At 51.3% G+C, this 21,583-nt stretch overlaps 1 protein-coding gene across 1 annotated transcript; it reads left to right on the forward strand.

Annotated features, from left to right (window-relative positions):
* The first annotated feature begins 3,606 nt into the window (after positions 1 to 3,606).
* On the forward strand, positions 3,607 to 20,641 carry LOC109456888 (fatty-acid amide hydrolase 1). Its single transcript, XM_019749410.3, has 15 exons — positions 3,607 to 4,180; positions 10,857 to 10,970; positions 12,507 to 12,641; positions 12,862 to 12,995; positions 13,075 to 13,281; positions 13,528 to 13,568; positions 13,803 to 13,927; positions 15,427 to 15,552; positions 16,042 to 16,139; positions 17,310 to 17,409; positions 17,713 to 17,753; positions 18,647 to 18,686; positions 19,172 to 19,280; positions 19,823 to 19,968; positions 20,229 to 20,641. The coding sequence occupies exons 1-15, from the start codon at positions 3,986 to 3,988 to the stop codon at positions 20,355 to 20,357; spliced, it is 1,740 nt and encodes a 579-aa protein (XP_019604969.1). The 5' UTR covers positions 3,607 to 3,985; the 3' UTR covers positions 20,358 to 20,641.
* The last annotated feature ends 942 nt before the right edge of the window (positions 20,642 to 21,583 follow it).

A 21,583-nucleotide genomic window follows, 5' to 3' on the forward strand; every position in this document is an offset into this window, starting at 1 on the left:
TCCAAGGCTCTTTGGGTTCGTGCAGCATGAACTCTGCATTTCCACCAAAGCATGTCTATGCATGTTTTTTTCCAACCAGACTTTAAGCTCTACAAGGCCAAATTTGAGATGTGGTACTTGCCTCAGTTTCCCCAGCTCACAGCAAGGGTTAGTAGATGTCTGTTGAATCACAGAATGCCAGAGGTGAACTGTCACGGGACCCTCTCTCAGAGGAATGAAGTGACCACCCACCATGACCTGAACATTAGACTCAGTCCAAGACTTGCGGCCTTGGCCTCCAGAGCCCATCCAAGTCCCCCATAACCTTTTTATAAATTAAATCCTGTTTAATATGCCCCAAGAAATCTACAACTTAGAGAAACCATCAGCACAGGAAACAAACACAAATGAATATTTTGTCAATGGAGTTCCTAAATTAATCAATTTTGGCCCAACTCACAATAGGTACCAACTGGGTGATGAAGCCCCAGGAATGGCCAGAAATTCCTCATACCTATACTCTTATTTTCTCCTTGAGAGGGAGAGGGGTTCAGGAAGAATGCTTTTCATTTACAACAGAGAAAATTGACTTACCCAAGATCACCCAGCAAGTGATAGGTAAATCCCTTTATTCCATCAGGAGATGGGGTGAGGTGACCTTGTAAAACCTTCAGACTGGAGTTTCCACCCTGCATCTTGTCAGCTCTCCTCTTACAGAAAAACTGAGGTCCAGAGATTTGAAACTTACAAAGGGCCATCAGTGCTAAATAGGCACTGAACTGGGACTGAAGTCTTAGAAACACAAGGATTTAGACCCCTCCCGAATATTCTCAATAGCCTGACTCTGATGGCCCTCAGGTCCCGATTCTTCTAATAACATTCAAGGCTCTCCACACGTGGGGCCTTTCATTCAGTCACCACTCATAAAGAACCCCACAGATGACTCCTGATAATCCTGCACGGTAGGCATTATAACAATTCCCCTTGAGGACAGAAAAGGAGCCACAGGTTAAACTTGACAAGGTCAGGAGACTGAAAAGCTTCTCATTTACAACAGAAGATGGCGTGAACATAAAAAAATTCTTAACTGACGTAGGCCATGGCAGGAAATCACATCTTTAGGTGAATGAAGGTGAAAGTCAATCTGAGCCTGTCTATTGTCTTTTTGCACCTAAGATGACATCCTTGGAATGTCAGTAATCCCTTTTTCCAGACCAGAGCAGGAAACTACAAAATCCTTCATTATTATTCTTGTCTCTTGATTAACATCTCTATGTGAACTATTAACTGTCGTGTACCCATCTATGTAAAAGGAGTACCTGTCTCTCCAATTTACAGGCAACCCCCGTATAACACGGCACTTTTCTAACACGGTTTGAGAATTCGGGAATACCCTTATACAACATGACATCCTAGAACACGGTTTCACTCTAACACGGTTTGAAAATTAGAGAAATCCCCGAACAACACGGAGCGTAATAAGAGCAAAAAATATCTCATTCAAAATTAAGGAAATCCCTGAACAACACGGAATATAATAAAAGCTTAGTAGTGATGATGAAGAAAACATTATTTAATACATATTAATATGTTATACTTTTGGTGAAAATTGCTTTAATAAAGATATTTCTCCTAATTATAAAAATATAATACTACTTTTTTTAAATCTTTCGAACCTAACCCCCCTTTTTTATACTAGTTCTTTGTTTCATATAACATGGATTTGCATAATATGGCATTTTAAAGGAACCTAACAACTGTTATACAGGGGTTGCCTGTATTTTTATCCAATTCCAGAGATTTCCCCCGCTTTGCTTTCTCCCACCCCCTTAAACTACCACCAGTGGATTTCATGTAACCCTCATCCTTTGACTCTATGTAAAATAAGCTGCAAACTGCCATTTTGCGAAGCATTTTCTCAATCCGTTGATTTTTGCTTCCTGGCAATTGTCAGTTTGGCTCAAATAAACTCTTCCCCGCCCCCCCTCAAGCCATTGTTTCTCACTCTAGTTGTGTAAGACACAGCTCCCTGGCCCATGCTGGTATTGCCACCCCTGCTGAGGCAGTCGCGAGCACTGGTCCTCCAGCTGCAGTCTCCCAGCTCCAGGGAGAGCTGTTGTTCATAATCTTAGCTGTAGAGGGCGCAGCTCACTGACCCACGTGGGAATCAAACATGCGATCTCTGCATTATCTGCCACCTGAGCCAGCAGGGACAGGCCTCAAATAAACTCTTATAAGCTTTCTCTTAGGCTGGATGTTTTTCGTCGACACCCTTTTAAAGGTAAAGTCACAGATTCAGAGAGGTAAAGACAGAAGTGTATATGATGTGGGATATTTCTGTGTCGGGAACGTACTCTCGTGAAACTGAAGAATGGAAGCATGGACCAGGGAGAGGTGAGGAGTTGCGAAAGAGGAGAGTTTATTAAAAGTAAAGAGTCGCAGCTCGCGGAAGAGAGGGGGTCCCTACTGGGGTGCCCAGTGTCTAAGGCAGAAGCTCGTATTTTTATATCTTCCCTTGTCTGCTTAGAGAAGGGAGCTGGCACCTTCTAATGGAATTCGTCTAATAGGTTTGTTCTGTTTGCCCATCCTGAAGGGATTAATGAAATAACCCATCCCTAGCTATCAGATCTGTTCATTTGTCAGGCCAAAAGGGATTTATGAGATAATTTATTAACCTCAAGGTGCAGTTACATTTTGTCCTGGATAAAATGAGCCATTTCAGAACCTGGAGTTTCAGAATTTGGCTGTCTTTGTTTATTCCACCAGGGACCTTCCTGTCTACCTAACAACATGCTAACTAACCTGTCTCATGGAGACTATAGAGGTTTCAGCAGACTGTGTTCCCAATCACAAGGCACTTTTCTATACTCCATTCCACAGGTCTCAATTCCAGAGGCTGTAATGGTGGTACTGCTTGATGGGTAAGAGCAATGATTTAGGATTAGACCTGAGATGGAATCCCCTTAGCCACCTGTGTGAACCACAGAAGTTATTTAACTCCTCTTGTCCTTTACCTCATCTGTAAATTAAGGATAATAAAAATGCCTTCGTTATACGTCTGTTGAGAGCACAAATGAGATAAAGCACATGAAGTCCTGGGAGAGAGGCCTAGATGGGAATAGTGTGTGTGTGTGTGTGTGTGTGTGTGTGTGTGTGTGCGTCCCACCCCCCCCCCCAATGAAGGGCACGAAGTCCCCTGACTCCTGGTCAGACATTTTTTCTGCTTCCTGGGTGTGAACTCCTGGAGGGCCAGGATTAGAAAAGGGTGATTTAGGAAAGCAAGTCTGCGGGGTGGCTGAGCTGGACAAGTGATGGTTGGTTTGGCCATGAAGAAGAGCCCAGGGCGAGAGACATGGGATCCCAGGGTTGGGGTAAAGGGAGGGGATAGCTGGTGGGCGCCCCAGAGAAACTTCCTGTACCTGTCCCAGGGCTGCCCTGCACCACCAAGCCTCGCGCAGGGAAGAGGTGGGGCCCTGAGGTGCCGGCCCTGACACAAGGTTCTCCAGGAAAGATGCTAAACTGCGGGGATTAATCGAGCCCAATCTGTCCCTGCACACACACACACACCCCGCCCCCACCCCGTCCTCTTGGCTGGCCTTTCCTGCACAGGGCTCCACCTGGGCCGCGTCTTCCGGGAGTTGGGGCTTTGGGGTGCATGGCGCTGAGGCCGAGCCCGGCCGGTGCCACGTTCGTGCTTCCGAGGCCGCCCACGAGAAGCGGGTGCCCCTCCCTCTCCTCCAGCTCCTCCTGGCCCAGTGCGGGAGGACGCAGGGGGCCACACCAGCCCGGCCATCGGGCTTGACTTCGACGGTCGCGCGCCGCTGGCCTCGGGCCCGCTGCCAGGCAACGACGCGCTCCCCTGCGGCCCTGCGACAGAGCTACACTCCTCCCGTCTCTCTTGCGCAGGCGGGCGCGGATCCTCCGCCCATCCAGGCCGGGTTTTGCGGCGGGATCCACGCTTGCTGATTGCTCTGTCGCTCTTGGTAGCTATCGGCGTTTGGAGATCATGGTGGTGGACAAACTGTGGACCGAGCTCTCTGGCGCCTCCGGGGTTGCTCTGGCCTGCTGCTTCATGGCAGCGGCCGTGGCCCTGCGTTGGTCTGGTCGCCGAAGAGCGAAGGGTGCGGGGGCCCGGGCGCGGCAGAGACGGCAAGCGGCCCTGGAAAGCATGGATAAGGCTGCGCAGCGCTTCCGTCTCCAGGTGACTGTTGCAGTCGGGGAGGCACCGGGTGGGGGTACCCCCAGCAGCATTTAAAGCTGCCCAGACGCGTAGAGGGGTAGGTGGAAGGCAGCGCAGGTGTGTGGGTAGAGCAGGTTTGTAACTTGGCACCCCTCTTTGTCCTAATTCGTTCCGTATTCTTTCTGAGACAGGTGGGGCTAAAGGGAGGAGGGGGAAAGAAAGAGACAACCCCGCACGGGTCAAAGAGGAGCTTTGCCTGGTGCCAAAGAGTTTCAAGATCACTGATCATAAGAACGCCAAAACCCAAGGGTGAGAACCAATGGGATGCTAGGGTTTAGGACTTTGGAATCACCGTGTGATGGCTGCGGGAATCGGGAGAGCTTACAGTTCAAACTTATTGATTTGTGCGTAAGGACCCTAAGAAGCGCTGGAGACGGACTTGCCCAGTTGCACAGGGAGATTATTGGCACAGCGGGGCTGGAATGGCAGTCTTCCCAGCTCTTTCTGCCCAGATTGTCATAGCCAACTCCTGACAAGTCCCTTTCATGAGCAGAGTTAGTTCCAACCCTTCCCTGGGTGATCTGCCAACAAGGTTTTCTCTTTCTGGATCAGCTCAGTGTGTGTATAGGGGCCTACAAGAGGGGGCTTTCCCTCCAGGTGTATGAGACACTGGACCCAGTTAGAAATCAAAATGCTGAACTGTGATAGTTGTCTTATGTGCTGAGGTAGAAAATACTGGTCATGAGTGTTTGTGAGGGTATGTGTTTGCAAGAAATTGGATCTGACAGGTGGGAAGGTGGTTCAGGTGATGAGAACAGCAGGAAACAGAAGGGTGTGCCTAGGTGGGAGACAGGGAGGAAGTCACTGAAAATTGCTCATCACAGATGCTCAGCTGCAGCAAGTGATTTCCGAGTTGGGGAAGAGCTGGAACTAGTACCTAGATGTCCATTGGGACCATCCAGCCTCATTCCAGTGGAGAGGAGCAGGGGAGAGAGATTAGGAAGGGAGACTGGGCCTTGGATGCCAGGCCCAAGGTGCAGCCTTGATTAGAGTGAGGTTTTAGCTAGATGTAATAGTATGAATTTACTCCACATATGTCTTATTTATTTACTCCACATATGTCTTATTTATTTACTTGTTTGTTTGTTGAAATAAAAATGTACCTGGTTCCAGCCTTCATTCATCAAGCTGGCTGAAAAGTCCACTTTCAGTCAATTTTTAGGGTTCCCTCCTCCCACATTGAGAGGCCCTGGTGTTGAATCCAAACCCCTACTTTGAGCACAGGTTCTCCACTTGTCTAGTCTTCCTTCTCTCCGAGTTTCTAGGTGTCCTCCACAAAGGTCCTTTTGATGAGCCCGGGCTCAGCCCCGAGACTCTCAGCTGCTCCTGAGGCCCCAAGTCCTTCTGTGCAGCCAACTGAGTTCTGCCAGCTCCAAATGCTGCGTGGGACAGTTGCAGGAATCTGCCCAGTTTCCGCCTACAGACTCCCCTCCCAGTCGCAAGGAACCCACCAGCTGGAAGGAATGTGGGGTGGTAGAAGCATGCGTCTTCCCTCACTTGAACTCCAAGCATCACTATTTACACAGTATCCCTTTGGAGCTACTACCTTTCATTGTTTTTGAGAACTGAGTCTTCCAGGGCAGAAGTTTGGCCCTGAAATACAAAAAGTTGTTTATACATCTTCCCTGGGACAGGAGAACTTGGCCTCTGAGTGCCAAAGCTTGGCTCTTCCAGCAGGGGAAGCTGGGAAATCACCTTTTGGTTTTGCAAGGACTGTGCAGAAGAAAGGGAGAGTTTCCTCAGGAGCCTCATTGTTTGGAGCTATTAGCAAAGGGGTGGGAGCTTGGTGACAATAGCTCTGTAGGCATTTGAGGCAGGTAGGAGGGGGGCATTTTAGCTGAACTCAGTCCCAGCCTGAGTCTCCCTGCCCCTAATGCACCCATTTGCTTGGCTTTGGAGCCCCTGGATAAGAGGGAGGTGAGTTTTCAAGCTGTCTCGGCAGCCTTTCTGCTGGGGCTTTGTCCGCCCAGCCCTGAATGGGCGGAGGTAAGCAGGGTGCTGATCAGGCCCTAGGAGAATACAGCACCTTGTATTACATACAGCTCCTGCCTGATAGACTCCAGACAAAGCTTATTAGGAGGCCATACACTTCCTGTATTCCAAAGTGTTGCTGGATGACGGGGGAATCCTAAGCACTTCCGGGATCATCACAAAATGGTTCTTCTCTTTCTAGATGTAGAACAACTCTAGAGTAAGGTGTATTCTGGTAACTCTCCGTTGACCATGTAAGCTTTAACACCCTGTAACAACTCTTTGCCCATCTTTCCCCACCCTGCCCCTTGAATGAGTTTTGATAGCCTTTCTAGACTGAAGATTGATAAAATTATGACAGAGACTTTAACCTGAAGAAATCAGGAGGGCCTGTGGGAGGAGCTAGGGCTTATGGGAGGAGTTCTGCCACTATATCATTGGAGAGCCCTACAAGGAAGAACCTTGTGTTTATAACAGCTCCATGGTTGTAACAGCCCCTCCTTTTAACTTCCTTTTCCTCCATCTTTGTCCCATTCGTTGTGCGCACATGGTTCGCCATTTCTGTACACACTGGATTGCAATCCTTTGTTTTTCTTAAATAAATCGTTTTTGGTGTAGAATACCTAGTCGATTCTATTTTTCCAATCTGTAAGAGGGAGCACTAATAATAGAATATTATGGCTGGGAGAGAGATCACAGAACAGCTGCTCATGCCTCTGTGCCTTTGTCCTTGTACTTTTACCTTGAATGCCTTTTTTCCCCATCTATTATGTATATTTTGACCCTGTTTGTCAAAATCCCACTGGTCTAACAAATGTCACTTCCTTCAACTGGATGTGATGTGTAGTTCCATCTCTTGGCCTTCTCCAAAGCCCACCTTGAACCTGACTTTTACACAAAATGATTCCGTAGATGTGTTGAAGGACGGTATAATTTTCGTTGAGACCAGTATTAATAGCCTACATGATCAAATGGAAAAGATATCTTGAAATTGAACAAAAGAGATTTTTTAAAAATGAGGGAAAATGAAAAAGACATGGAGGACAATGAAGAATACCTGAAATTAGGACAGTAGGTGGTTCAGAAGGAGAAAGACAGATGGAGGAATGGCAATGATTTGTCAACGTAAAAATTTCCAAGCCTGTAGAAAATTTTTAAAAGAGTTTATTTGAGCCAGATTGGTGACATATGCTAGGGAGCAAGATCTCAAATGCTCCAGAGAATAACAGTTTTGCAGCTTTTATGCATTTGAAATTAAGGAGGGGACGTAAGGAAGACTGGTGAAATTAAGGCAAGGATTAGATTATAGGATAGTTAAGATTATGTGCTCCTTGAGGGTTAACTTTCAAGGGGTATTACTTCTGGAATTTCAAAGGTGTGCTAACCTAGATGCTCAAGAACAATGGACCAGGTTGGCTTAAAACCTTTTGCTAAAGAAGGTATAGGCATGGGCATGACTACCTACTGTTACCTGCCTGGTTAGGAATTTCTGATCAGGTCACTCTGTGAGGGTACTTTCCACAGAACCCCATTTTTTTGTCCACAGATTTGATAGCTATAGTATCCTTCCCTTGGAAAAGTATGCATACAGAGTGGCCACACCCGCAGTTCAAAGTTATCTGTACACTTTCCATACAAAGTTGATTTCCTTCGTGTTCACAGATTGGTCTCTTGGAGGCGCAGAGTTACTTTTTGTGTCTTGTGAAAGAGAAAATGTCTCAGCTGCCTCATAACTACTTGAAGATTTTAAAATAGCTGTTAACAATGTCATCAACTGTCAACATGGAGGAACATAGGAAAGAATTAAAATTTGTGCTGAGAATAGAGAGGAACTTGTGGATAGCTTCTAGTTGAAGTGCACAGGAAATTTGTGGGCACCTTGTAACGAGGTCGGAAATGGCGGTGACCAGACTGTCAGTGGTAATTGTCCCAGTGTGGTGGGCTCTCTGGTGATTTTCACTTTCCTCCCCATACTGTTAGGTTTTTTTTTTTTGTTTTTTTTTTAAACATAACGATCACATGTTTATATAATCAGGGGGAAAAAGCAATCTTGCTATTTTCATCGTGAGGTGAGAGAGGCACAGTGTAGTACTGTGTATATAGTATGATACCTTTGTGCAAAAATAAAATATATATAAACAAGTATATATTGTGGGTTTTTCATAAACATTTTTTACCTGGAAAGTTTCATCAGAAACTGTTAACTATGATTTAGTTTTCAGAAGAGGGGCTGGGCCGGGTGGTCCCACAGGTGGGGGAATGTTCACTTTTCATTTTGTATACCTTTAAAAAAAATATCCAGTGATTATTTGGTGTGTGTAGAGAGAGAGCATGGATCCATTTTTTCCTTCTTTGTAGCTCCTGTATTAAAAAAAAAAAAAAAAATCCCAAGTAAGTACTGTACTATTTAACAAATTAAGAGAAAGGGTAGAATGTTCCTGATACTGAGGGAGGGGTACACAGGCTGTGTGATGGGTGTGTGTGGAGGGCTCTCAGCTCTGGGGGTGTGGTGGGTGTGAGCGACTGGTGTCATATTGAGTGGGGGCAGAGGAATCTGACAGGGCTGTGCCTGGAAGCACCTCCTGGAACATGCTCTGGAGCTTGTGGTGTGAGGGTGGTTTTAAGCGGAGAAGCAAGGCCTGATTGGGCTCTGCACTGTCTGGCCTAGCGGGAAGGGTGGGTGGGAGCAGCAAGGCTTGGTCAGGGCAGCTAGTTAGGTGGCCCCTGTTTGACTTGGGAGAGAAAGCATGAGCATCAGCGAGCGTCTTGGTAGAGGGAGTGGAGAGGTGGCCATTTTCTAGAGCTACGTAGGGGGCCTGGTGACTGATTGGATGCAGGTAGGAGGAAGAAGGAGGAGTCCAGGATGACTCCTGTTTCCTCACTTCAATACGCGGATGGATGGCAGCGCCCTTCCCTGAGGGACACATGCAGGAGAAGAAGGAGGAGCTGATGGAAAGTGGGGGAGCAGCGAGCTCAGGGGGAAGGGCACAGAGGGGTGGGCGCCAATGGGAATAGCCCAGTGAGTGGGTTTGAGGTTACTGAGGTCAGGCTGGGAGGAGGATCAGGAGGCCATGGGATAGGTGGAGAGCCTGGAGTGGAAGCCAGGAAAAGGAATGACTTTTCCCAGCATCAGAGAGGGAAGAAGTGCCCAGAAGAAACTCAAGGAGCCTCTGCCTCTTCCCACATCTGGCTCCTTCTCATCCTTCAAATCACAGCCGAAATGTCACCTCCTCAGAGAGGCCTGCCCGTGGCATCTAGGTCAGTCCTCTGTTGTTTCCATCACAACACTCTATTTATTTCCTTTCTCACAAAATAGCGATTTGTCCATTATTTGTTAATTTTTAAATTTTTCTTAAATGAAAGCAGGACTTTCCTGTCTTGGTTACCTCTGAATTCATAGCACCTAATATAGTCCTTGGCATGTAGTAGGTGCTCAGAACACGTTTGTTGATTGAATAAATAGATGACAGAAGTCTCCAAGAGGCAGGAAGGAAATCAGGGAGAGTGGTACCTCTGGGCTCAGGAGGAAATTGAAGAGAACCAACGTGTAGTAAATTAGACATGGAGCAAAATAAACAGAGTCACGTAGTAAATTAGACATGGAGCAAAATAAACAGTCACGTATCTGTTGGATTTGGCAACAAGGAAGCTCCTAGAGACTTTGGCAAGAGCAGGGCAAGGTAGAGGTGAGAACTGGTGGCTGTGACTCAGTCCTCCTCTAGTCCCTGCTTACTAATTAGCCCAGCATCAGTGAGGAGGAATCAGCTGGGTGTTTGTTGGCAGAGGCTGAGCCCAGGGACTCTGGGAGCCTTTGAGGCCTGGCAGTGAGGTATCTGATCAAATGTCTCCTTTAGAGAGCTCTTCCCTGACCACTTCTACCACACCCAGTTTTATTTTCTTTAAGTTATTTCATACTATGTAAAATTCTTATTTGTTTACTTATTAATTATCTGCTCACCCCCAACCCAGCACCTTGTGTAAGCCCCCCAAAGTATGGATATGCCTTTTTTGTTCACTGTTGTATCTCCATGCTTAGTGTGGTACAGAGTAGGCACTTAATACATATCTGTGGAATGAATGAAAAAATCCTCTTTTGGATGTGGCTTCCAGCTACAGCCCAACTACCCAGGACTGGGGCTTCTTGTTTTCACCTTCCCCTGCTAGGGGTTGGGTGGTCTGGTGCAGGTAGACCTGTGCTGAGTAGGCAGCCTGTGCTGAGTGGGGCAGAGAACTCTAGTTTGCCTGTATGATCCTAAGCAAGGCACTTCCCCTCTCTGAGCATCAGTTTCTTTATCTGTGCAAGGGGAATAGTGGTAAGATATAATTAAAACAGAGAGCACACCAACATGGCGCCTGGCCACAGTAGGCAGACATTGGTGGTGGTGGTTTGTAATGACTTAATAATCAGCCTGGTATGGCCTCTCCATGGGCATCCCCTCCAGGAATCTTCTTAAAGAGATAATATCTTCACTGTCCGCAGGTGGTAAGGGCCTGCCCAGGTTGGGTCATGGTATTGGCTTTGCTGTTGGGCATGTCTGTCATGGATTGGTATGTGACTGAGCATCTGCTTAGTAGGTGTGTGGACTTAAGTACATGGGCCACAGGTGTCTGCTGCAACATGTGGGGCCTATAGGAAGTAAGGGACTGATCTGAGGTATCTCCCTAGAACCCCGACCTGGACTCAGAGGCTCTGCTGGCCCTGACCCTGCCTCAACTGGTACAGAAGTTACACAGTGGAGAGCTGTCCCCCGAGGCTGCACTCTTCACCTATGTGGGAAAGGTAAGGCCTTGTCTGCTCCTTCCTATCTGCTGTCTCTGTAGAGGCTGTGGGGAAAAATCGGCCTGGAGTTCATGCTGCTGAGGGCCGGTGGAACCACAGTACCAGGGGCTGCCAGGGAGGGACGGAGCCTAGGGGTGTCTCTGTGTGTGTGTGTGTGTGTGTGTGTGTGAGAGAGAGAGAGAGAGAGAGAGAGAGAGAGAGAGAGAGAGAGAGAGAGAGAGAGAGAGAGAAGAGAGATTGACTCTGCGTATAGCGGGTGAGGGGGACACTGAGCATATTGTTTTAGCCAGAAACCTGGATTTCAGCCCCAACTTCCCTCTCCCTCCTGCCCCCACCCCATTGGTCACCAAGTCTGGTCAGTTCCCTCCCTATAGCTCTCTCCAGTCCCTCCCCTTGTCCCCACCCCCTGTCAGCCACCTGATCAAGAGCCAGCCACCTGGCCGGATCCCTTTTAGGTCTCCAGTTCTTCAGGCTCTGCCGTTCTGCTTCAACTCCGTCTCTAGCATCTTCCTTGGCCAAGGCCTTCTGGAGCTTGGGGGGCATCAGTAGTAGCGCAGTAGGCCATGCTTCTGTGCTGGCTCTTGTAGGGTTCCCTTTATCTGGAAGGCTCTTCTCCCGGTACTTTGCCCTGCTTGGTGCAGCAGGCTTCCCTGGCTAGCCTTCGGGGCCCAGAGAAGGAATCCCCTCTTCCATGCAGCCTCCTGTGACCCTCCACCCCTCCCAGCCCGAGTGAGGGTTTCCTCTTCAGTGTTCACTTTTTATCCCCCTTCTTCTGCCTCCCCTCCACTCCAGTTCAAGCTGTTGTTTCTCAGTCTAGTAGGGCTCCCTGGCCCATGCTGGTATTATGAGCCTTAGTTGGAGGGCTCTAGCAAGGCTCCGAGGCAGGTAAGCACTATGAGTGTGGCATTCCTTTCAGTCAAACGCCCACCCCCCTTAATATAATTGCTATCAGTCAGTCACTCCTCAATGTGACTTGATTAGCAGATTCAAGAGTTCCTGGGAAAGGGGAAGCTTAGCTAGGGCAGGTGTGGGCCAGGCCTGGGACAGAGGAGAGCATGCTAGGCACTGGGAGGCTGGAGTCTGGGTCTAGCCCCACTCTGTGCTGACTCCCAGTGCAGTCTGAAATGGGCATCTACCTAGTTCCCATCTGCCTCACTGGGCAGAGGTGTGGCTTGGAGGGGGAGGGGCGTGACCAAGGGTCATCCTCCTCCCAGCTTGTTCCCTCTGGGGGCATCTGAGGCCAGCATCATGCTCCTTTGAGTGCCCTGATTGTACCTTGGCCCTTGGGAGTACTCTCTCTTCATCTTGGGGCTGAAGGCCAGAGATAGGCAGCGTGTGGCTGGGGCCAGATGTCCCCAGTGAAGTGGGTGCTGGGCCCTAGATTATCCTCCGTGCTCCTGGCTCTGGGCCATGTTGCTGGCTACCCTTTCCCTGGGTATACGTTAAAAGGCCAATTTTGTGTTATGTGTATTTTACCACAATTTTTTTTAAAAGTCCAGCCTCACTCTGCCTTGTGTCCATTTCTCTCTCCCGCAGGCCTGGGAAGTGAACAAAGGGACCAACTGTGTAACCAGCTACTTGGCAGACTGTGAGACTCAGCTGTCCCAGGCCCCAAGACAGGGTCTGCTCTACGGTGTCCCTGTGAGCCTCAAGGAGTGCTTCAGCTACAAGGTATGCCCTGTCTCAGTATCAGGACTCAACTTCCCCCCATCCCTGCCAGCCAGCTCTGTGTCCGGGATCCCCCTGGGCCCTCACAGGTCCGGAGGGCTTGAGAGGGCACCATGGTGTGCCTTACCTTGGCCTGTGAGAGGTGATGGGAGTGGACAGCGTGCTGCCGAAGGGCCCCTGACTAACCAGTCGTGTCCCTCTTGGTGCCTAACCCTCCTTCTAGGGCCAGGGCTCGACACTGGGCTTGATGCTGAATGAGGGGGTGCCAGCAGAGTGTGACAGCGTGGTGGTGCAGGTGCTGAAGCTGCAGGGCGCTGTGCCCTTCGTACACACCAACATCCCTCAGTCCATGCTCAGGTTGGTCGCTGGTGCGGGGGCGGGAGGCAGGGTCACTGGTGCCAGCATGACATGGCTGACCCATTCCTGCTTCCTCCAGCTATGACTGCAGTAACCCCCTCTTCGGCCAGAGCACAAATCCCTGGAAGTCCTCCAAGAGCCCAGGTGGCTCCTCAGGAGGTGAGGGGGCCCTCATTGGAGCTGGAGGCTCCCTCCTGGGCTTAGGCTCTGACATCGGAGGCAGCATCCGCTTTCCCTCCTCCTTCTGTGGCATCTGTGGCCTCAAGCCCACGGGGAACCGCCTCAGGTATGGTATAGGTGATGAGTAGAGGGAGCTTCTGGGCCTCTTGCTGTGTGGCCTTGGCCTAGCTTCCCACCTCTCTGGGCTCCAGGTAGAGGTTCCCTCCCTGGGGTTTTGCTGGGAGGGAGTATCACAGCATCACTGGCCTGGTTCCTAGTTTCCAAGTGGTGAGAGTTCCAAGCTGTTGTATGGGTGTGGGTGCGGCAGAGGTTGGGCATTTCTTGTTTCTAACATCTTGTGTTTGTTATTCAGCAAGATCGGCATGAAGAGCTGTGTTTATGGACAGGTGGCAGGTGAGGTTTGCGGTTCCCTCAGCACCCTGGAGGAGGGGGCTGGGGTCTGCCTGATCTATCTCTGCCCCTGCCTCTCCTGGGGGCAGAGTTTGGCTCCCAGGCTACTCTAGGTCTGAGTTCCTACCTCCTGTCTCTGCCCACATTCATGGGCAATGGCCCAACCCTTACTTGAACGTAGCCTCAGAGTCCACTGGGGCCAAGTGATCGTTCTCCCTTCACCTTCCCACTCCACAGTACAGGTCTCAATCGGCCCCATGGCCCGGGACGTGGAGAGCCTAGCACTATGCATGCGAGCGCTGCTGTGTGAGGACATGTTCCGCTTGGACCCCACCGTGCCCCCAGTGCCCTTCAATGAGGAGGTGAGCAGGGGTAAGGTTATGCATGGGGGTGGGTTCAGTTATCACTGGTGCTCCTGAGCCCAGACAGCAGCTCCCAGGCAGACTTGGGAGGCCCTGTGTACTGAAAACCACCCCCCAGAGGTCTGAGCCCAGGGTTAGCTGCTGCTCCACAGACAGCCACCAGATGGAGCCCTTACCCGCACTTAGAAACAGTCTTCCAAATCAACAGCCTGGGTGGAGCCTTTGCTGAGGACAGGCCTGCCTTCTGGCCCTAACCTCTGCAACAACCACTTCCTAGCCCCAAGATCAACTTGAGGGAGAACTCCTGTACCTCCTGTGTTTGAGTCTCAGCAAATAGAAGTCTTTCTTCAGTATTTGTGTCCATATCTCCAGCTTCCAGTAAAATGCTTGGCATGTAGGCCGAGTGAGTTAAAAGTGGAGCTCTCTCCCAGAGAATGCTGGGATCTGCTGTCAGTGTCGAATGGTGGCTCCCCAAAATACCACCAAACAGCCTGTTGATCAGACAAGGCTGAGTTTATTGATTTCTGTGGGGAGGGAGAACGATGCCTCAACAGAACCTTATTAGCACAAGGGCTGGGAGGGGTGGGGTGGGGCAAAGTTGGGATATTTGTTGAGATTTTGAATTCTGATTAAAGGCAGGTATTTCAGTGTGGAGGTTTGTAAGGATCATATGTAATAGCTTAGGATGGGTGGACCCAGCAAGGTGAGGATTTTGAGGTGAGTCTTGGTGTATAAACTGTCATTTGATACTTCTATTGAAGAGTCGATGGGTTTTTCAGGAGTGAAAAATAAAGTTATTTGTACTTTATGAACAAAGCATTCAGGAGTAGTCAAGTTAGATGGATGCAGACAGTAGAATAGTAAAGTCAAGTTAATGTAGACAGTAAGCTTGTGACGTAGCTCCATTTCTCCGGCACAGACCTCTTGCCTTCACCCAGGCCAGGTTGCCTTGGAAGGACTGAGGGCCCCTGGACAGGGGAGTGGGCCTTAGTGTTTCTTGGCAGGTGGGAGATCTGGGCTGGGTGGGGTGAGCTCCCGCTCCCCAGCAGAGGAAGATGTTCCAGCTGAGCGCAGTGGTTCATGAACCCCTTCCTGAGAGGGAGGAGACGAGGTCCTTGTCCTGAGGTCTGGAACAATTTATCACTACAGGCAGGACTTGCATTCTTGAAACAGGCGATGCAGAGCCTCGGCTCAAGAGACAGGCTGCCTGGGTTCCAGACCTACCATTGTCACTCTCCACTGGGTGGCTTTGGGGAAGTCCTGGCCTCACTCTGGCCGTGTCTCCCTATCTAGACTTGAAGCCTCAGTGTCCTCATATGACCAGTGGAAATCCTCGTCCTTGCTCTGCCCCTGCGGAGTCATCATGGCTTTCAGTTTTCAGGGGATCCAGGCTATGGCCTCACAGATATGTCAGGCTGAGTAGCATCTCTGATCTCGGGGAGCCCTGCCTCGGGCCACCCTCTCTTGACCTGACTGTGATTCCTGTGTCTTGTCCCCAGGTCTACACAAGCTCTCGGCCACTGCGTGTAGGGTATTATGAGACAGACAACTATACCATGCCTACCCCAGCCATGAAGCGGGCCCTGCTGGAGACCAAGCACAGCCTTGAGGCTGCTGGCCACACGGTATGGCTGTGGAAGCCTGGAAGTCCTGGCATGGTCCCTCCCTGGCACCTGTGGCTGCCACCTCTTCCTGGCATCTTTATACCCTGATTGTTTTGTGGTTGGGGATGGGAACTGTGTCCCTGTGGCACCAGTGTAGAGGGATGAACTCAGCTCATGCTGGGGATGTGTGAGTGCAGCTTTGGGGGGATCTCGTTAACCACAGACAGCAGTGCACAGCTGTCCAGAGGTTCCTGGGTCCCTGAGATGGTGGACCAGTGGGTTTTGGTCTGCTCACCTCAGATAAGTTTATGCGTAGCCCCAGACTTCTTTCATCATGTGCATTTTGCAGGGAGTTTTCATGGGCCAATAGGCCACCTTTGTGGTTCCAGTGAAGGCTACTGTGTGTGCAGGGTTGGTCCAGTCCATCCTTGGGGTCACCTGGGCAGCATGGGGGTGGTGGGACCTAAGGGTTTCTAGGTCTGGGGGCCTTACACCTCTCAATCCCTGCAGCTGGTTCCCTTCCTGCCAAGCGATATACCCTATGCTCTGGAGACCCTGTCCACATCTGGGTTGTTCAGTGATGGTGGCACCACCTTCCTACAGAACTTGTGAGTGATGTTGAGTTTCAGTATCTGTGCTGGGATCAGGACATGGGTAGACCCAGGGAAAGCAGTGGGGTGCTGTGACCACCCCCAGGGTGGGCCAGTCTGGGGGAACATGGGGGATAGGCCTCAGCTGAATACAAAGTAGGTCTGAGCATCCTGGGCAGGGACCTTGCTGCCCCTCCAACTGCAGGTTGAACTTGGAGATACCTTGCCCAGGAAACTTTGGAAAGGTGCAAGCACAAGGGGAGGCTGAATTGAGCATCTACAGCCTGGCCCTGAGCTGAGCTTGTTGGGAGGTAGGAGGTGGGCGGGGAGCTGCCTGTCTGGGGAAGACTGAGAGACAAGGGCAGGATCAAGCAGGAGGGCAGGCGTCCAGACATCTGTGACTCCAGGCTCTTCTGACTTGAGCCACATCTTTCCCTCCCAGGCAGGACCCTAGTTTTTTCTTCTATAAAGTAGGTAGGTTAGATCAGATCCTCTTTAAGTGACTTTGCAGAGTTCACGTTTAGAGAAACTGGTTCTGCTTGAATATTTTCAGTCCTTAAAGGTTGACAGGGTGAAGGACAGGCCTGTTACGGGCTCTTGATGACATGCCTGGGCTGACTGGACTTCCTCCCGGTAGCAGAGTATGATCCAGGCTTCAGTGGAAGGGGCTACCCCTCACTCTGGCCCTGCGAATGAACCCCAGGATCAGATACCTGAGATCTTTCCCTGAAATCTGCAGCCAGAGACAGCCTCAGAGACAAGTATCATGGGTGGCTCACTCTGGACAGCCCCTTTTATGCCTCCAGGCTGGTGTCATCAATAGGGAGAGGCCCTCAGTATCAAGCCCTGGCCAGGGAGATGTTGCCCTCAGTCCTTATTGCTCTCAGTCCATAGGAGCTGAGTTTGCCAGGGAGGTAGACACAGAGTCCTGCCTTGCCGAGCTCCTGGCGGGGGGCAGGGTGGTCGGGGTTGGATAGAGTCCAGGCATCCTAAAGGATTAGCAGAAACAAGTCACATGATTGAAAAGAGGCAGATGAAGGGGTTGGAAACCTCCAGTGCTTACTGGAGTCTGGCAAGGAGGGAGGTGGACTGGGTCGCTGAGTAGAGCATGGGGGCTGCAGTGGGTGGGGGTAAGCCAGGAGGGATGTCTGGGGTGGGCGTGCCTGGACCGGACCCTTTGTCTCTCAGCAAAGGTGATTTCGTGGACCCCTGCTTAGGGGACCTGATCTGGATTCTGAAGCTGCCTAGGTGGCTTAAAGGACTGCTGGCTTTCCTGCTGAAGCCTCTGGTGAGGGCACACGGAGTGGAAGGGGTTGGGTGGGTGGGAGGGAGCCTCTGGGTCTCTTCCCCCTTCTCCTTAGCCTCTCTTGGGTGGGCATGCATGGCCTCCTCTTCTCTCCAGCCCTCACCCAGACTCCTCTCCTTCTCCCATGCTCTATAATTTTTAGCAAGCGTGCATGCTAAAAGAGCTGCAGACCTGGGACCTTGGGGGAGGGACAAAGGGAAGAGGCATGGGTGACTTGGCCTGTAGAAAATTGTTGTTAGCACTTGGCCCAAAGCTGAGCCACTGACTCTGTCTGTCCTCCTGCAGCTCCCAAGGTTAGCAGCCTTTCTCAGCAGCATGAAGTCTCGGTAAGAACATTTCCCATGCCCAGATGCCGGACCTTCTCTTCTCCTGACCTGGGTTTAAGTGGTTTCTGATAGGAAAAGACTTGGGAAGTAGCTACTTCTGAGTCTGGAAGTGGCCCAGCTAAGGTGGCAACCCTGTAACTTAAGGTCTCCGACTTGAATAGTGCTGAGGATGGGAACTCCCTGTCCCCCACACTATTCAAGTTGGGTATCTTGTCACAGAGTCTATTACATAGTCCCTCTGTGGCCTTCAGATGGGACCTTGGAGTTGTCTTAACAAGATCCAGGTCTGGCTGGAGAGCAAGGGCCTAGGGAGAAAATGCTATGGGAGAGGGTGGAGAGGAGAAAGTTGACCTGGTTGGGGCATGAGTGGAGAAGACCAGGAGGAAGTTGGCATAAGGCAGAGGAAAGGGGGATACTGGTGACCCTGTGAGACATGTTTCTCTTAGAGATCTGAAACGAACTAAAGCTGCACTGGGTCCTACTTGTCCCTTAGTGGCTCAAGTGGGCAAAGCAGGGCATAAACTGCCCACTTTCAGGCTCTGATGTCCTGTGGACTTGCTCCTTCTTCCACCACCAGGCATTTAGGACCTTTGACAGCTCTGATCTCTCCTTTGTGTCCCAAAGGTAGCTAGGAATCAGGCCTGGTCTTGTCGTGGCTCTGCTGCAGAGTCACTAAGTGAGCCAGCCTACGTCCCTCTTGGGGCCTGCTCTTCTGGATAGGACAGTAGGGATTTGAGCTTCTGCCCTACACTACTTCCCTCTCAGAGCTCCCGTAGAGTTGAGAAGGGTCCCTGCAGGATTGTAATCTGGGAGGTGTTAAGAGTAGGGACCTGATGTTGTCAATCTCTGTGGCTGTGACCGTCATGGCTGGTGACCTCACTCCCTCTGCCCAGGTCTGCTAAAAAGCTCTGGAAACTGCAGCATGAGATCGAGGTGAGGCCAGAACCCCTAGACTAGAGCTGGGTGGGGGTGGACAGCATACCTGCCCCTGGGGTCTCTTGGCCACTGGTCTCCTGGAGTAACCTGTCATTCCCCCTTTCACTCCCTGTCCTGGCCTGCTTGGGCCCTCCTCTCTGACCTTCACTTGCCCAAATGCACATCCTTTGGGGCTGGGTCATCCTGAGGCTCCTATCCCGGATGCCTCTTCACCCCTCTGGTGCTGCCTGTGGCTAGGCACTGTGTGGCCCTGCCCTGGCAGGAAAAATGGTATCTGCTATTTATGTAAGGGGTGGAGAAACTGATGCCACCTGAAGGCAGCCATGCCTGTATGTCCCGAGGGCCTCCATCCCACGATGGCTCAGTTCAGATCCCAGGGCAGGGGCTGGGGCCCAATCCGCCCCAGCCAGTGCCTGCATTGGAGAGTCCATGTGATAGGCAGGGTCTGAATGCTTCACCTGCTATGCTGGTGCCCTCCCCAGGTGTACCGCCACTCCGTGATCGCCCAGTGGAGAGCACTGGACCTGGATGTACTGCTCACCCCCATGCTGGGCCCTGCTATGGACTTGAATGTCCCAGGCAAGGCTCCAGGTGAGGCCTGCTGTCCTGCCATGTTCCTGACACCCCACCTATCCCTCCTTTTCTATGAGCTCAGCCCTGTGCCTGATGGGGCTGCTGGGAAGTAGAAGAGGAGCCCTAGGGGAGGGCAGCATCCCTGCGGGAGGACCTGGCTCTTGGGGGGCTTATAGTCTGGCTGAGTGGAGAGATGGCAGTCACATGGGATGGCCTGGGAGGGAATGAGCTCCCTGTCCTCTGCACTATTCAAGTTGGAGGTCTTGAGTTACGTGGTGTGGTTTTGAGGTGGGGTTAGGGGTTGATGTCCAGGTAGTATTTAGATAAGCCAAGAAAATAGGAACAGTATTCCAGGTGGAAGAAACTATAGGGGCAAGGGCACAGAGCAACCATCCGCAGGTTCTCCAGCCTGCCCTGAAGCTGCATTCCTGGGTGTGGTCACTCAAGTCTCAGCCCTTGTCTGTGGAGGTCATTTCATAAGGTGGAAGACTGAGGCACAGACACGAGGGTTGGCCCTGAAGGTCACCCGGCCTGCTGCACTGACTTGTGCTGTGTCTCAGGGGCTGTCAGCTACACTATGCTCTACAACTGCCTGGACTTCCCAGCGGGGGTGGTGCCTGTCACCACGGTGACCATCGAGGATGAGGCCCAGATGGAACATTACAAGGGCTACTTTGGGGATATCTGGGACAAGATGCTGCAGAAGGTGAGGCTAAGGGGCCTGTCCTGGCCAACTTCAGGTCCCCCTTCCCCTGGACTTACACCCACACCCTAACTCTAGCTGCTGCAGAGGAAACAATATAAACACATATAGTCCTTCCCCGTCTTTGTTAATGCAAAACCGCTGAAGACTTCGGTCTGGCCCTGCTGTGCTGCCCCTCCTCTCCTGCTGTGATGCTTCCTGGACCAGGGTGGGGTCCTGCCTTGATACCCCCCATCCTGATCTGATGCCTGTGTCCCCTGCAGGGCATGAAGAAGAGCGTGGGGCTGCCTGTGGCCGTGCAGTGCGTGGCTCTGCCATGGCAGGAAGAGTTGTGTCTGAGGTTAATGCGAGAGGTGGAGCGACTGATGACCCCTGAAAAGCGGCCATTCTGACTGTTGCCTGCCCAGCTGCCTGGCTGACTCTGGACAACCTGAGACCACTAGATCTGCGCCCAGTCTAGTCAGGGCACAGCTGCCACCCTGAGAGGAAATGTTCAGCCTGGGGGCAGAGACTTCCATGTCCCCTCTTTCTCCTCTCTACAAGAAGCCCAGCCCCCCTGAGTGTGAACCTTGCAACCCCATCTCTGCCCTGGTCCCCATTCTCTGCCCTGACTCCCCCTAGTGGGTATGACATGGACAAAGGCGCACTAACCATTAAATGGTTTCTAGTCTGTGTACTTTCTGGCCATTATTGTTAGGGTGCTGGGCGTTGGAGACTTGACTTTCTAGAGCCTGGCTCCAGCCATGTCAGTTTCCTGCTCCGAAGCCTCCCCTGTTTTCTATCACACACAGGATGTGGGTGTTGCACTTCACCCTTCCCCTCCCCACTCTTAGATTAAGCCCCACTTTGCTAGACATTGCCTCTCCTCTTCTTCCTTTCTCTGCTCCTTTCCTCTGCTGAAGATACGCTTTCTGCTCCTTTACTGTTAAATCCTTTGAGGTCCAGCGCAGATCCCTCTTTCTCCAGAAAGCCTTCCCTCCTTCCTCGGAGGTCCCGCTTAGGTGGCCAGTTTCCTCCCAGTCTGCCCCATGTGGTGGGCGTCTGTGGGGGGTCAGGGGGAGCTGCCTCCCTTAACACACTGACTCCCTCTGATGGCAGGGATCCTATTGTACATCTTTGTCCTCAGTGGCCAGCACAGGGCAGCAGAGAGTCTGGAGTGCTGATCCCGAGCTGGTGCTGCTGGGAGAGAAGCCCACTGGCCTGGGGAGGTGAGCACCAGACGAGGCAATCTGGTAGAGGGTGCTCGCAGGGCCAGCCAAGGACGGGCTTGTTCTGGGAAGGCTTCCTGAAGGAGGAGGACCTCTGTTGAGTCTAGAAATTTCCTAGTGGCTGAGATAGGGGATGAGGACAAACCAGGGAGAACAGTGTGCCCAAAGACCAGGATTAGTTTGGTAAATGGAGGCATGTTGAATGGCACAGGAGAAGCAGTGGAGATGTAGGTGGGGCCAGATCAAGGTGGACTTGGAGACCCAGTTCAGGAATTTGAATCCTGTCTCAGGGGCTCTTGAAGGATCACACAAGTGCAGTGAGAAGAACAGACTGGAGGGACAGGATGAAGAGGGTTGCTCTAGTATCCTAATCTGGGGTCTGGGGCCTGAGGCCTAAGCTAAGGCTCTGG

The sequence above is a fragment of the Rhinolophus sinicus genome, chromosome 14, assembly GCF_057876585.1.
Source record: "Rhinolophus sinicus isolate RSI-liver-muscle chromosome 14, RSI-T2T, whole genome shotgun sequence".
In the NCBI taxonomy this organism is placed as follows: domain Eukaryota; kingdom Metazoa; phylum Chordata; class Mammalia; order Chiroptera; family Rhinolophidae; genus Rhinolophus; species Rhinolophus sinicus.

What these genes read in the sequence shown, in the direction of transcription:
- LOC109456888 (XM_019749410.3), top strand. Translation starts at nt 3,986, where the DNA reads ATGGTGGTGGACAAACTGTGGACCGAGCTCTCTGGCGCCTCCGGGGTT. An exon ending in TCTTCACCTATGTGGGAAAG is followed by an intron (nt 10,971 to 12,506) that starts GTAAGGCCTTGT and finishes TCTCTCCCGCAG; the next exon opens with GCCTGGGAAGTGAACAAAGG. An exon ending in ATCCCTCAGTCCATGCTCAG is followed by an intron (nt 12,996 to 13,074) that starts GTTGGTCGCTGG and finishes TGCTTCCTCCAG; the next exon opens with CTATGACTGCAGTAACCCCC.